The sequence below is a fragment of the Rhinoderma darwinii genome, chromosome 8, assembly GCF_050947455.1.
Source record: "Rhinoderma darwinii isolate aRhiDar2 chromosome 8, aRhiDar2.hap1, whole genome shotgun sequence".
NCBI lineage: Eukaryota > Metazoa > Chordata > Amphibia > Anura > Rhinodermatidae > Rhinoderma > Rhinoderma darwinii.
This window is the reverse complement of record NC_134694.1, coordinates 47,685,321-47,701,193: the sequence shown is the minus strand read 5'-3', so window position 1 is coordinate 47,701,193 and position 15,873 is coordinate 47,685,321. Positions and strand designations below refer to the sequence as shown.

General features: G+C 42.4%; 1 protein-coding gene across 8 annotated transcripts in view; it reads right to left on the bottom strand.

Annotated features, from left to right (window-relative positions):
* The window catches only part of EDA2R (ectodysplasin A2 receptor), a 208,881-nt gene that overhangs the window by 119,336 nt on the left and 73,672 nt on the right, over positions 1-15,873 (bottom strand). For 7 of the 8 annotated variants that reach the window (XM_075834271.1, XM_075834270.1, XM_075834272.1 and 4 more), the window contains 5 exons: positions 14,536-14,664; positions 13,912-14,022; positions 10,505-10,674; positions 6,107-6,192; positions 5,851-6,015 (listed from right to left, as the gene is read on the bottom strand). In XM_075834271.1, coding sequence (XP_075690386.1) covers positions 5,851-6,015; positions 6,107-6,192; positions 10,505-10,674; positions 13,912-14,022; positions 14,536-14,580 — 577 coding nt within the window. In that variant the 5' untranslated portion in view covers positions 14,581-14,664. Of the gene's footprint in view, positions 1-5,850; positions 6,016-6,106; positions 6,193-10,504; positions 10,675-13,911; positions 14,023-14,535; positions 14,665-15,873 lie in introns of those variants that run through there. The other variant, XM_075834277.1, reaches the window with a different exon arrangement.

The window sequence follows — 15,873 nt, the reverse complement described above, 5'->3', positions numbered from 1 at the left end:
AAGAGAAGGAGCGCCAATTGGCTTTTGGAGCACAGACTTTGCTGGATTGGTTTCTTGACACCATGTCACTTTTGCAAAGCTTCTAAGGTACCAGTACAGTGAAAACTCCCCAAAATTGACTTGATTCACGAAACTACACCCCTTGAGAAAAACATCTAGGGGTGTAGTGAGCATTTTGACTCCACAGATGTTTCATAGATTTTATTAGAATTGGGCAGTGAAAATAAAAAAAATCAATTTTCTTCAATAAGATGTGGTTTTAGCTGAAAATGTTTCATTTTCTCAACAAATAAATGAAAAAAAAAAACACCCCAACACGTGTAAAGCAACTTCTCCTGTGTACGGCAATACCACATGTGTGGTCATAAACTGCTGTTTGGGCACAGAGTAGGGCTCAGAAGGGAAGGAGCACCATTTGGCTTTTGGAGTACAGATTTTGCTGGATTGGTTTCTGGGCGCTATGTCGCATTTGCAAAGTCCCTGTGGGACCAAAACAGTGGATCCCCCCCAGAAGTGACCCCATTTTGGAATCTACACCCCTCAAGGTATTCACCTAGGGGTGTAGTGTGCATATTAACCCCACTGGTGATTGGCAGAAATTGGTGTGCACTCTATGTTGCAGAGTGAAAATGGGATTTTTTCCATAGATATGCCTAAATGTGGCGCCCAGCTTGTGCCACTGGAGACACACACCCCTTGTTAAAAGGGTTCTCCCGGAAATGGCGATGCCATATATGTGGAAGTAAACTGCTGTTTGGGCGCACTGTAGGGTTCAGAAGGGAGGTAGTGCCATTTGGCTTTTGGAGCGTGTATTTTGCTTGTAGTAGTTTCGTTTGGAGTCTTACTGGTGTTTCCGTTTATAATGTGGGGGTACATGTAAGCTGGGTGGAGTATATAAGGGGCATAATCAGGTGGTATAATAATGGGGTAAAGAAAACCAATAAAATAATCCATAGATGTGTGACACAATCCTTTCTGCACAGGCCGGTGTCGCACTAATAAATGGTCTTTATTTATTCCCGTTTTGGTCCACACTCGGGATCTTTGCAGTTTGAGGAATTTTGCTGAGAAGTGTTGTCCTGGTATAATACGGGCGCCCTCGCTTCCAGCAGATATGTTTGGGCCCTCCCCTTCCTGGTTCTCTAATTTTAGGGGCCTTGATAATTCGCCACTTGAAACAGAAGAAACGTTCCCCACGGGCCGGCACAACTGCATATTTTTATTTCCTGGCTTATTGGAGCCTTAACTCATTTTATTTTTTCATAGACGTAGTGGTATGACGGCTGTTTTTTTTGCGGGACGAGATGTCGTTTTTATTGGTACCATTTTGGGGTACATGTGACTTTTTGATCACTTGTTATCCTTTTTTTTGGGAGGCAAAGTGACCAAAAACAGCAATTCTGGCATACTTTTTAAATTCTTTTTATACAGCGTTCACCATGCGTTATAATTTACATGTTACCTTTATTCTGCAGGTCCGTCCGATTCCGGTGATACATAATTTATAGCACTTTTTATGTTTTACAACTTTTTGCACAATAAAATAACTTTTGTAAAGACAATGGATTTTTTGTGTCGCCAAGTTGTGAGAGCCATAACGATTTTAATTTTTTCGTCGACGGAGCTGTATGAGGGCTTGTTTTTAGCGAAACGAGTTATAGTTTTTATAGGCACCATTGATGGGTACATGCGTCTTTTTGATCACTTTTTATTTACATTTTTGGAAGACAAAGTGACCAAAAAAATAGCAATTATGTCAGTATTTTTTAGGGTTTCTTTACAGCGTTCACTGTGCTGAATAAATAACATAATATTTTTATAGTTAAGGTCATTACGGTCGCAGCGATACCAAATATGTATAGCTTTATTATTTTTTTCAATAATAAATGACTTGATAAGTCATTTTTACTTTTTTTACACTTTTTTTTTACACTTTTCTTTAGTCCCACTACGGGACTTGAAGGTCCAACTGTTTGTTTGATGTTCTAATACATTGCACTACCTATGTAGTGCAATGTATTAGAACTGTCAGTTGTTCACTGATAGAAAGCCGATCAGGCTCCGCCTCCGGGTGTTGCCTAATCGGCTTCCGTAATGGCAGATAGGAAGCCATTGTTGGGCATCCTGTTGCCATAGTAACAGTCGCCAGCCTTGCCATCGCATTGCAGGGCTGCCGATTTCATACAAACCACTTTGATGCAGCGATTGCATTGAATCTCTGCATTGAAGGGGTTAATGGCAGGAATCGGAGCTAGCTCCGGTTCCTGCCGATAGATCGGGGTGTCCGCTGTAATATACAGCGGACACCCACTGCTGATGACGCCGGCTCACCTTCTGAGCCGGAAGCTGAGCCGGCGCCATCTTGCCGATGGTACCGGAAGCCTCCTGGGCCCCGCCGATGACGGGGCATAGGAGGATTCCATTACTGGCAGACCGGGAGGTAAGTATTAGCCCTCCGATCGCCTTTGCAGCCACCGGCAACCCAGCGATCACGTTGCTGGGGTGCCGGTGGCTATAAACTCCTCACATGCTGCGATCTCTTTTGAACGCAGCATGTGAGGGGTTAATCGGTCGGATCGGAGGCTAGCTCAGGTCCTGGCCGATACCTCAGGGTGCCAGCAGTAACATACAGCTGTCACCCGGCGGTGATGTCGTTGGCTCAGCTCCTGAGCCAGCTCCATCTGTTTCACGTACAGTTACGTGGAGTTGCGGGAAAACACCATCTCCCATCACGTAACTGTACGTGAAATTGCGGGAAGGGGTTAAGTGATGTTTTAGAGTTAAAACAGAACTTTAACCCCTTCCCCCTGCATGCATTCTGGGCCTTAATGACCAAAGGAAAATTAGCATTTTCACTAGGTTTTTATTTAATTGGTTATAACGTTGTAGGAATCGAATGTATCCCTACAAATTTGGTATGGTTTTTTTCAGCAGAAACAGGGCTTTATTTTGGTGGTATATACTATAGGTTTTTTTTTTTTTTTTTTTCAATATGTTACAAAAATGCAAAAAAATGTGGACAAAAAAATCAGTTTTCTTCAATTTGTTGTGTAAAAGTTTTTAAATAAATAATGTTTTTACTTTTGCATGCCTCTAGATTTATTTCTGAATTTGTTCTGATTGCTTGGATACCAAATATGTTGGTGTATGTTATCTCACGGGCACTTGGCAAGGCCTCAAAATAAAGGTGTTTAATTTGGCCTAAGGATGACTGTTTCCAAAGCTGATTTTTAGGCACCAGAGAGTCTTTGCAGAGGCCCTGTGGTGTCGGATCATAAAAATACACTTAAAAATTACCCAATCTGGGAAATAAGACCCCACAGGGTTTTTACCTGTTGGTATAGTTTGTACCTAGGCCTTTCAGATTTTTTCAGATTTTTGTTGAAATATGACATAAAATATATAAAATGTTTATGACACTATGTATTATCACAGACCTGAAGATATTCATCTAGGGGTATAGTGAGAATGAATTACACTCCTGGTTTTGAAGGGCAAAACGGGCAGTAAAAATGTGAATCGCTTCTTCGCCCATGTTTTCGGCAAACTCTGCATCTCTTTTGCAGATACTTTTGCGTCTCAGTGGCAGGGACAGGATGTAAAAAGTGACGCTTCGTGACTCTCTTGACATCTTCTGACTCATGGCGTCCTACTTCCCCTCCTTCAAATAAAAGATGTTCAATAATTTTTTCTTGGAATTCCAGATATGGCATGTTTCCCTGGGCCTTTTTGAATATTATATAGGAATTTAATGTAGAAACCTGCATCAGATATATTGCCACCTTCTTGTACCAGGCTCTAGTTTTCCTTTTGATCAAATAAGGTTGGAGAGCCTGGTCTGAAAGATCGACACCACCCATGAACCTGTTGTACTCTGTAATACAGAGCGGTTTCTGTCTGTTCGCAGTAGCGCCTCTCTCTCTGACAGTGACCTTGGTGTCAGTGTGTATAGTGCTCAGCATAAAAACCTCTCTCTGATTATTGCACTTAAGTGCAAGAAGTTCACTTGCGAAAGCAATTGATTCCCCCTTTGCCAGGCGCATTGAGAGAAGTTGTGGTGGCAATCCTTTGCGGTTTCTGCGAACCGTCCCACAGGCCCCTGTTTTGTCAGCGTGAAGGCTTTTGAAAAGTGGCACGCTAGAATAAAAATTGTCAGTGTATGCTCTGTAGCCTTTTTGAATGAACGGCTGCATAAGGTCATAGATGATTTTTCCACTGACACCAAGGTTTTGTGGGCATCCTGGGGGATTTATTTCATGGTCTCTGCCCTCATATATATTGAAGCCGCATGTATAACCGGTCTTATTCTCACATATTTTATATAGCTTTACGCCATATCTCGCTCTCTCTGATGGTATGTACTGCCTAAAACACAATATCCCCTTAAAATTTACAATGGATTCATGCACACTCAAGTTCATGTCAGGAGTGTAGGATTTTAGAAATGAATCTTTTAGCGCAGTAATACAGGGCCTCAGCTTGTGAAGGCGATTGTGCCCGGGATCACTTCTTGGGAGGCTTTCTAAATTATTACTAAAATGCAGGAAACGAATTAACGCCTCATACCTGCTCCGGGACATTATTGATGAAAAAACTGGGGTTTCATGAATAGGGCTTGCTGCCCAGTAAGAACGGGTGGACGTTTTTTTACAATGCCCATATTCAGAATGAGCCCTAAAAAAAAATTTATGTCGCGGACATTGGTAGGAAACCAGACCCTTGCATAACCACATGCAGGTTTTTCCGTCAAAAACTGCCTCGCAAAAAGGTTTGTCTGGTCCACAATTAATTGTAAAAGCTCATCCGTAAAAAAAATATGAACAAAACTGTGTGGGGCAAAATTCGTGGTGTCAATGTTTATGCCCGGAGTTGACATAAATTGGGGCACCTGAGGGCTAAATTTTGCTGCAGGATCCCCCAAAAATTGGCGGTACTATGGGATTACTAGTTCCCACAGTTGCGCCTGTGGCTTCGGCAACAGCGGCATCTTCCATAGGGGGAGATGTTGCGGAAGTGTCCGAAGCAGTACTTGTAGTTTCATCATAGCATATTTCCGCTTCTAAAAGCGGTCCCTGTGTCATTGCCTGAATCAGGGCACAAAATAGCATAAGCTTGCTCTGCGCTGTAAAGTGTGCGCGCCATTCTTTTGTAACTAAATTTTTCTTTTTATAATTATTATTATTTTTACTTTTTATAATATTTACTATAAAAATTGAAATAAACACTAACTAAAAAAACAGGGTGGGTTGTTACAATATAATGTAATGTGTTTTTTACTGTAACGATTTGTTTCTATCTATTCCACAGGTCTCTGTCTCTCCTCTCACAAAACAACGGAGAGACGGAGAGCAGAGGAGAGAGCCCGCTGTTTATATACAGCGATCACCTCCTCCTATCAGAGGGTCCCCTGACGTTGTCTCCAAGCCTCCAGCTGTCACCTAACAGCTGAGGCTTGAAGATATCCGCGCTGCTTGCAGCGCGATCTCATTCTAAAGCGCTGCCGTGGAATGGCGGCGCTGTAGAATAAAGCCCACTAATGACCGCCGTGAAAAGGCTTATCAGCGGTCATTAAGGGGTTAAAGAACAGAATTTTCTCTGGTGGTAAACATTGCGGGACCCATTAGAGCATCATAACTTACATGACATGTAGAGCTCAATTGTATATCAATACAGCTTATATGTGAACATGTATATAAAAAAAAAAAAAAGCCTGACAACAAATTGCACCACATATCAAACTCAACTGCTAAATAGTTAGTGGTAAGCAATGCATTTAACATGCTTCCCTGCAAGAACATACTATCCTATAAGTTTACATAATATGCTTACTATTTGTATTCCTCAACTCACCTCGCTGGAATTGGCTTTTCAAGAAGCGTCCACAACAAATGACTGAGATCACCAAGGTAACCAACATTAATGACAGAGCCACCATTATAACTGCCACTAGAAGTACAGGATCGCGAGGAGGAGGGGCAGTACTGATAGGCTGCCCGATCTCAGGCTTGGGGTAACCTGCAATATTATGAGATTATTTAGACTTCAGCCATTAAACAGAATTACGGTATCTTTTAATTTGTTGCTATATGGTTAAAAAAAAACTTACACTGGATCTCTGTATGAGGTGTGTGAGATGTACATGGGAAGCACTCAAGCTCACGAAATCCTCCAATACGTGTTTTACTGTAAAACCTGGAAAAAAAATAGACGTTGTAGTTCAGATCTGCAGCATCTGGAAAATATGTAAATTTTAAACACATAATTGGATGTAATACTAAGGTTGTTCCAGACATCACAAGGGCGTACACACCAAAGAGGCGGTTGGCCTCATCCCTTATGCTACTGGGTGGCAAGAACTTTTGCAGGACTCCCCCCTGCTGAGGAACTGCATCGTTAACAAGGGGATAAAGAACTAGCCAAAGAGTCATGGAAAGGGTGGGGGGGGGGGTTACAAACAACAGTCCTTTCTGGCCTGGATAGAACCACCACAATGGAGGGCTCATATTGATCTTTGTTATAGAGCCTCCTCTGTTCTATGCATGCCACTGCCCATATTACACACAAAAGATGCATTTACTGAAATATAGGGAGAGAGGAAATATCTTACCTATTTGATATTTTAAAATGATGGTGTACCTACAATGAACATTTTAAAATTATAAATTCAATCCTCCAGTGCGGGGCTTCTCAATCTATTTATACTAGGGCCTCACCAGCCAGAAGATGGTAATGCCTGGGCCTCACAATTAGTCCAAGCCTACACCAAACACCTTAAAAATTACCTCAATTTATCCTATAACTAGTCCCCTAAACCCAGTAGAACATTAAAATAAGTCAGTTATGCTGCTAAACCCGAGATGTAGCCAGAAAAAGGGCTGTTAAAAGCTGGCAGTCCTTACCGACACTATAATGGTAGCCATTAGTGGGAGAGACCCAGCACTTTTGTAGGTGGCAAAGATAAAATGGCAAGACAGTATTAAAAGATTACAATAAATATAATTTTTTTATTTCTTTGGCGGAAGGGGGATTGGCGAGTGTGGTGTTTTTTAAAGGTTTGTACACAATAGTATTGCATAACAAGACTAAGTCTCTTCCCCTAGTATAGGGCTGAACATACCATATGTGCAATCTGTGCATAGTGGGCCCTGTAGATCAAGGGGCCAACAGCTATTCTTAAAAGCAGCTTCATACGCTCTATTAAATTGCATGTAAGGGACTGATCTGAAAAATGTCATAGCTCCCAATTACTGGTGGATTATTACAGACATAAGGGGGTACTCTATGATGAGCTATCATAAAAGCGCCTGTAATGTCGGGGTAGGGAGACAGACAAGTGAGCCCTAATCTACCCGCCACTCAGTCCCTGCCTACTTGCAACGACCCGCCCTAGGCGACGGGGTACAACTGGGCGACGGTCCCTACACTCAATAGGTGCACGACAGACAAACAGACAAGGGTACAAGAAGACAGGGAAATGGGGAAGTTGCCCACGGGAACACCGTGAGCAACAAGCGAGGTGAACGAGCTGAGTCAAACCAGGAGATGAGCGAGGTACAAAAACGCAGAGCAGAAGAGTGGTCAGTAAAGCCAAGGTCAAACACAAGCAGAGGATAAGTAGTACAAGAAGCTGCAGCAGGGCCAGGAAACCAGCAGAGAAGAATCACAAGCAAAGGAGGAACAGGAAAGGCAGGTATAAGTAGACAGAGGGCGGGAGCTAGCTCCGTCTGGCCAGGCTGTGATAGGCTCTCCCACTCCTAAGCCTGCCATCCTGAGTGGTGGAAGATGGAGTCAGTCTCAAAGACATAGAAGCAGGTGCAGACTGATTACCTATGGGCGTCGACACAGAAGTTGTGTCTGGCAGATCCTTTACAGCGCCCTTAGACTGTTCGTGCACAAGGGCTCTCTGTGACCGCTCATATACTGTTCTTGCACAGAGGTTGTCTGTGTCCACTCCTAATTCAGATTGCACTAATGTCAGCAGTTACTGTATCATTTGCGCTTTTGCAAACATTCTACAAAATAAACCTTTTACCCTATCATAAAATCAGATCACAATTTTCGAGCGGCTTTGTCGGCCTGGGGAAGCCAAGTTACTGGAGGGAACCCCATGAAAGCTGTTGACTCAAAACAAGGCCTGCGACAGCAACACCTTTCCTTCAATGTTTGCAGCCAAAGTCGTCGGCTGCTGTCTCGATCCAGGAAAGCTACATCACTGGAACTTCCTGGAGTAGTCCAGTGACGTAACTGTCCAGGAAAGTTCCAATGACGTAGCATCTCAAGGCCAAGAAAGCAGCCGGAGACTCCGGTTGCAAACAAGGTGCTGCCATTGAGAGTGAGGTGCTGAGGTCATGGGCCGCCATGCGGGACTTGTGTGGAGTCTCCAGCAGTTATCTTGACCAAGGGAAGCTACATCACTGGAGCTTCCCAGGGTCGACAGCAGCCAAGAACTTTAAGATCAGTCAAGGACTTAGGTTGGTTGAAATTTGCTATAGGGTCGCAATTTACAACCAGCGGGTGGAGGTTTCTCTGTGTGGACCCCAGAGCATTCTACTCATGGGGCGACAGCGTCAGAGTCTTCGGGCAAGATGGCCTCTGCAGCGTCGGGAGCCTTCAGTCAAGATGTATATATATGGATCCTTACATCACTGGAACTTCCAGACATATCAGTTAAACAGAGGGCAGTGACGGATGCCTAACAGTGGAGTTTGTCACGAATAGGCTATAATAATTTGAGTTTAAAGGATACGTTATGAACAGGGTCATAACAGTTAATGATTTATCCATTAAATGTATACCATTAAAGCGTACGTGTGACGAATGCCACTTTTAGGCATTCGTCACAGCCTACATTTAACTTATACGTCGGGAAAAGCTCCCGATGCATAAGTCAAACATAGGCAAAATTAAAAAAAGGATGCAAACATAACCTAAAAGTGGAAAATCAAGAGAACATAAACAAAGAGAAGAATTGAACCCGTGCAGAATACTCTCTGGGCGTCTTGCGGTTGCCACGGCAACGGTAACGCCCAGCGTACAGGAACATCAATTTGGGTGGGATTGTGCAACTGGAGGTGCACTTTCATATATCTGGATAACGGTTTGAGCTTGATTTTTCTGAAGCAAAGTTTCAAACGGCTGAAGCAACCACTAGGGGGAGACAAAAATATTACTGCATACAGTACTATTTTATTATCGAGTTCACATGTATACACAGTATACAGTGAGCTCCAAAACGAACTATAGTGACGTGGTGTTGTGTTTATTAATCTTCATGTCTATGCAGGGGATTTGGACCTCTGCATCAGAAATATAAATCTCTGACCGCTATTAACTGGTTCCCGACCGCTGGCTGTGTTTTTACGGCCAGCGGTCAGGGTCCTTAAAACCCGCGCCATATACTTTCTACGGCGCGGGTTTTAAATTGCTGCCCGAGCGATCGGGCAGCTGAATGTCGGGTCTCAGGCTGTCAGTGACTGCCGGGGACCCTGAGGAGAGGATAGAAGCAGCTTTTGCTGCTTCTGTCTTCTCTGATCTCTTGTACACAGCGCTCAATGAACGCTTTGTATAGGAATAGAGGCAGCGGCCGCGGGGTTCATGTGACTGGTTACATGATCGCCGGGTGCCGTTAGTGACAGACTGCTGCTGTCTCTTACTAGACCCAGCACAGTCCTATTAGTGACAAAAGCTGCTGTGCAGCTCCAGTTACAGTGGAAAAGCATGGTGTAAAAGAAAAAAAATATATAAAGTTTCCCAAAGGTCTTTTTTGACCTTTGAGGGACAGACCATAGTAATAAAAAAATTAAAGTATTGTGCAAAAAATATGTAATAATAAATACACATAAAATACCCACCCCCCAAAAAAAACGTTCCCCCCCCCCCGCCAATCATTGTTGTAACGCTAGCGCTGACCCAATTACCCTAATATAGACATGTAATATATTAAAATTTATGGTAGACAATGACGATCACAAATAAGGGTAAAACTATGCTATTACCAAAAAAAAAATTGCTGAAAAGTAAAAAAGCTTATTTTTTTACTATTATTTTCAAACTATAAGAAAAAAAATTCTAAAATAGCAAAAAGGATGTGTATAAAAACGATAAAAAAAAGAAACCTGCATTGTCTACAGAAAAAACATCGCAAAAATCACGTCGTTAGCCCAACAAATAAAACAGTTATAGCCATTTAACGAACACGTGGATAAAAAGGGCTAAATGGTGTCTGGTTCTGAAGGCTCAAAATAGCCCGGTCCTGAACTGGTTAAGGAACTAACTAGCACAGCTTTTTGGACCTAAAAAACTAGATGGCGTTAAAAAGTGGACAGTTACTTTAGGGTTAATGAGGATGATGCAAGAGTTGTCACTAAACTGTTATGCAAGCTTACCAAAAATAATATTTTCTTACTACCTAGTATTTTATAATATACTAGTTTGTTCGAGTAAGAGGTTGAACTGAAGGTAAATAAGAAAAATAAAATGTATTAAAGAGGATTTGAATTCTCACCCTGTCAGACAATCTCCACAGATGGAATTAGAAGTTAAAGTGCAGTTAACTTTTAGACTGCGGTTTATTACTGAACAAGTGAGGCAACGAAGACAGTGATGTCCTCTGTCTTCTTTGTATCTCCCAGGTCTACAAGGCAAACACTGACTTTCTCTCCCACTGACACAGTCCTACAAGTAGACAAGTAAACAGTAATACATCACAGAAATATAAAATTAACTTGCAAAATTCAGTCACAGACATAAGTGTCAGATAGATGCGCACCTATCTCCATAACGTGGCCCCCAAAACCCTATTCTGCCGCTGTGTTGCGGCTGAATTCTGACCATGAAAAAGGTTACATGGTCGGGTGTTATGAAAACAGCGTATCTTGCTGAGCTACGCTGTTTCCGTAAGACCCATAGAACTGAATGGTAGTTACAGATCCAGCGTAGCTCGCATGCTACGCTGCTTCCGTAACTGCCATTCACTACTATGACAGTTACGGAAACCGCGTAGCTCAGCGGGCTACGATGTTTTCGTAACTCCCGACCATATGACCAGGAAGTGGCCGGGAGTCAGCGAAAACAAACATAGATAGAACGGGTTTAGGGGGTCCCGTTCTAGAGATAGGTGCGGGTCCCAGAGGTGGATATGTCATAAATGTCTCTCATGGGAAACCCCTTTAACCCCTTAATGACGCGGCCAAATTTTGTTTTTTCATGTTTTTTTTCCCCCTGCTTTCCATAAGCCATAACTTTATTTTTTTTCGTCAATATAGCCGTATGAGAGCTTGTTTTTTTCTGGACAAGTTGTAGTTTTTCATGGCACCATTTAATGTACCATATAACATACTGGGAAACTGAAAAAAATTTGTACGGTAAAATGGGCAAAAAACAGCGATTGCGCCATTTTTTGGGACGGGTTTCATTCATTGTGCAGGAGAAACTACATGTTTAGTTTAATCTATGGGTTGATACGATTAAGGTGATACCAAATTTATGGTTTTTTTTTAAAAACTATTTGTTAAAAAAAAAAATGTTTTGTGTCGCCACATTACTCATTACTTTATTTTTCTGTCGATTGAGTGGTGAAATCTGTTTTTATTGGTACAATTTTGTGGGAAAATGCGACTTTTCGAACACTTTTTATTCCATTTTTTGGGAGCTAAGGTGACCAAAAAAACTGTAATTTGGGCGTTTAAAAAAAAAAAATAAAATAACATTTTTTTTGTAATTGTTTGGACTTGTACGCATGCAGCAATACCAGTTTACGCTAACTTTTATTTTTTTTTAGCATTTCTTTAGGGAGAAGAGGGCCTAACAGAGGCAGAAACAAGGCAGACTTGGGGGCCTTCATTAGGCCCCCGGGCTGCCATGACAACCATTGGGCAGTCGGAGGGGGCCACTCCCTCTTTCTAACGGCTTAGATGCTGTGGTCGCTATTGACCGCGGTATCTAAGTGGTTAAACGGCGGGCTACAGAGTGATCTCTGTTCCTGGCCGTTAGTGCAGGGTGTCAGCTGTAATAACCGTGATACCCGCAGCGTATGGAGCAGGCTCAGCATGTAAGCCTGCTCTAAACTACACCCCCCGCACCAGGACATACCGGCATGTCCTGGTGCGTGAAGCGTGTCAGGGTTTATAAAATTGTTCAAATGTTAAACCTTTTGTAATATGTTACAATAATAATTTATGCCCTTTCATCTGCCTATGTTAGAACACTTACCATCACCAAAAATAAAAGACCACTGGTTCTAAAGATATGGGAATGTCCCAAACAATCTCATTGAATCTCCGATGCTCCAGCCAGAATCTCCCTCAACGCTCTTCTTGTTTCTCTTGCGTTGATTTATAGTATGCATATTCCTAAGCTGTATTCATAGTATATAGTAGCTATACACTAAATTTAGGTTAGTGTAAGGTCTGCTAGGAACCATTGTCAAGTAGATCATAACAATATCCACTCTAATCATGTTATCATGCTCTTCACACTGTTTTTCCACATTTCTTGCCCTTCTTTGGTTATATATAGACAAGGCAACTTTAATCGTATACATCAATATTGATACATAATACACAACATGTATGTTAGTAATTAAATGGGGTCAACACAGCTACATCTATATAAAGACACATACATGGGGTTAGTGACTGCCTCCACTTGTTGTTCTTGCACTCCTCCCATTCTGCCCTGGGTGATTTTAATCAGTTCAATGCTGGATCCTACCATCCCCAGGTATATATGTAGGCTTAGTCCCAGTTCTGGGTGTATGTGCAGCGTAGGTTCCCACCTTACAGAGGTCGCCTTGTCGTGGCAGGTGGGCTAACACTTTTTGATCAAAATGTGCACTAAGAACCTCCCTATTTGTAAGTAGATTTAGCTTTAGTGCATATTTATTTATATTTAGTGGTTTAGGTGGCATTAGTGTCGCAGGGTGCTGTCACCATTCTATGTTTGCTAAAGACACATACAGTTACATAATTTAATTTTAAAATGCCCTTCGATTGTTGAAGTCATTTAGACCTAATGGACCTAGAGCTTCTGCCCGTAAGATCAATTACACCTCCTTTTGAAGCAAAAGGTTATGTCTATTATCCCCTATCCGAGTTTGTTTTATACATGAAATACCTGCAAAACACATACCGCTGAGGTTGTCCCCATGATACATATATGTATGTTAGCATGTGTTCAATGAAATGGGGAGAGCCCTCCCTTGGGGAGTTATGACCGTACATGTTACCCGAATCTCTTGAACATCAGGCAATTTGATCAAACACATGCTAACATATCATGGGGACAACACCAGGGGTATGTGTTTGCGGTATAAAATTCATGTATAAAACATCTTCGGATAGGGGATAATAGACACAACCTTTTGCTTCAAAAAGAGGTGGAATTGATATCACGGGCAGAAGATCTAGGTCGATTAGGTTTAAATGACAGCAAGGATCGGAGTGCATTTTGAAATTGTAAAGATGTAAATGTGTCTTATATAGATGTAGCTGTGTTGACCCTGTTTAATTACTAATATACATGTTGTGTATTATGTATCAATATTGATGTATACAATTAAAGTTGGAACGCGAGGCCTTGACGAAGCGTGGGTACACGCGAAACAACTGTAGGACATTATTCTACATACTACAACTGTCTATGCTAAGTAAAGAAGATGAATATGGTGACTGCTGTGGATTTTTCTCACTATACATGCACTTATACAGTAATATGCTGCCTCAGGAGATAAGTGACATCAGAGTTTTCAGGCAGCTGCTTACTCTGTCTCTATGACAATAAACATACATACACTCGGCAGAACCAAACGTGCGTCAAGGGAGGTAGGTGTCGACAGCACTCTAAAGTTTATGGCCAACTTTATAAAGAAATACGAATTTTACTGTTCATGCATGTGGCCTAAAGAACCCTTACCTCTGAAAGCTCATAGCCTGGTCCACACTGTTTGCACGGGATGCAGTTTCCTTGTTCATCCTCATAATCACCTTCCAAGCAGTCTACAGTTTCTGAACCGACTGGGCTTAGCTGTAATGACACAAGAAGTTAGTTGTAATTTTAGAGTCTAATCTGAAAATTCAAGCATGACTGCAGTTCATCCCAACATCCTCCCCCTAATGTAAAAATGTCAGGGTCCAAGTTGATTGCACAGTACCCATACTGTAGAGCTGCTTTACTTTTCTCTATACTTGCCTATGATATGAAGGAAAACTATGGTCATTTGAGATTTTCCAAAACTAAAGAGTAGTACTCCAGGGTTATGAAAACTTCCATTAGGACACCTAGCAGAGCCCCTACTTTGTAAGGTATCCCTGGTGACTACAGTCTTCCCTCCATGTCACAAACAAACAACTGGACAACTAGAGTAATCCTCCAGTGGAAGGACCTCACCAAATAACCCCCATATCTCAGCTTCCTGGAACTGATACGACTTTTGTGGGGTGTGTAATTGGGGCCACGTTTAAATTTTCAGGTCTATAATAGGTATAGGTCTTAATCTCACTCTCACACAGATTGGAGATCATCAACATACAGTCATACCTTAAAGATGAGAACAATCCAGATCAGCTGATAGAATGTGGCCATTATTCTAGGATATATGACTTTTTGTGAGCCAGGCGGAAATTTGGGGTGAAAAAAAAATCCTTGTTGACCTCCAGCTACCTAAACCTGTAAATAACAGGGAACATTACATTAGAACATTGATTAAAGTTGCACAAAATCCAAACTCCTAGCTGACACTTTACGCAGTAGTTGAGCTGGCTTAAACCAGTGGGAGACGATTTAAGGGACCCCACAAAAAAATTAGGCATGAGCAAAAACTTTTTTACTCAGGCTCCATTCACACGAAAGGGAAAAACGGCCTTGTGACGGCCATTTTTTTTTAACGTCTGTCACACGGCTGTTTTCAGAACCATGAAGTTCTATGGGTGTACTCACATGCCCGTTTTCTCTTTTAACGACCCGTGAAAACAGGCCATCAAAAAATGCCGGCTCTCATAGTAGTCAATATATCAGTTTTTACCGGACGTTTTTCAGGAAACAATCCTTGTAACGACCGGTAAAAACTGATCCTGGCCGAGGACTCCCCGCACACATCGCTACTTTGAGCGCTGAGCCCTGGGAAGCCCTTGACATTACTGTCCATATAAAGACAGTGAAGTCAGGGCTTTCAACAATGGAATCCCCAGCCAGAGCATCGCAAGATCTCTGGCCGGGGACTCCTGTCTTGTAGATAGCACCGCTCGATGTAGAACGCACCCCCTGCCACATGCCTGTAGATAGTAACCCCCCATCCCCCTTAGATACCGCCACTGTAGCTCCCTGTAGGAGCGGAATCCCCGGCGGCCAGACGATGCTGTGGCTGGATTTCGCTCCTGGAGAAGCCCCTGGCGTCACTATCCATATATGGACAGTGACGAAAGGGGTTACTCCTGGAGCGGAATCACCGACCCGCTCTGACAGGGGATTCCGCTCCTGGAGAAGTCCCCAGCGTCACTATCCATATATGGACAGTGACGTCATGGGATCAAATTCCGAGTGAAACAGGAAGAAAGTAAAATACACGAATGTCATTGTGACTAGGAAGACTACGCCTCTGGTCAGGTATATATTTGGCAGCACAGTGACTCTAAAGGTGTGAGATCCAATATCGATGGGAACAGAAAATTTGTAAAAAAAAATAAGAAACCAGCTCGTCCATCTTCAAATGCTGATTTTTTTAGATCCAAAGATGACAGGTGTGGATGTGAAAGAGAAAGAAAAACGAACAAGACAAGGCGGTAGACATCACCGTCAAAAGTCTACACACAAAGAGTGGAAGGCCCTTCAAGAACACGGGGTTACCGAAGAAATAGAGACTATGGAACCACTAATGGT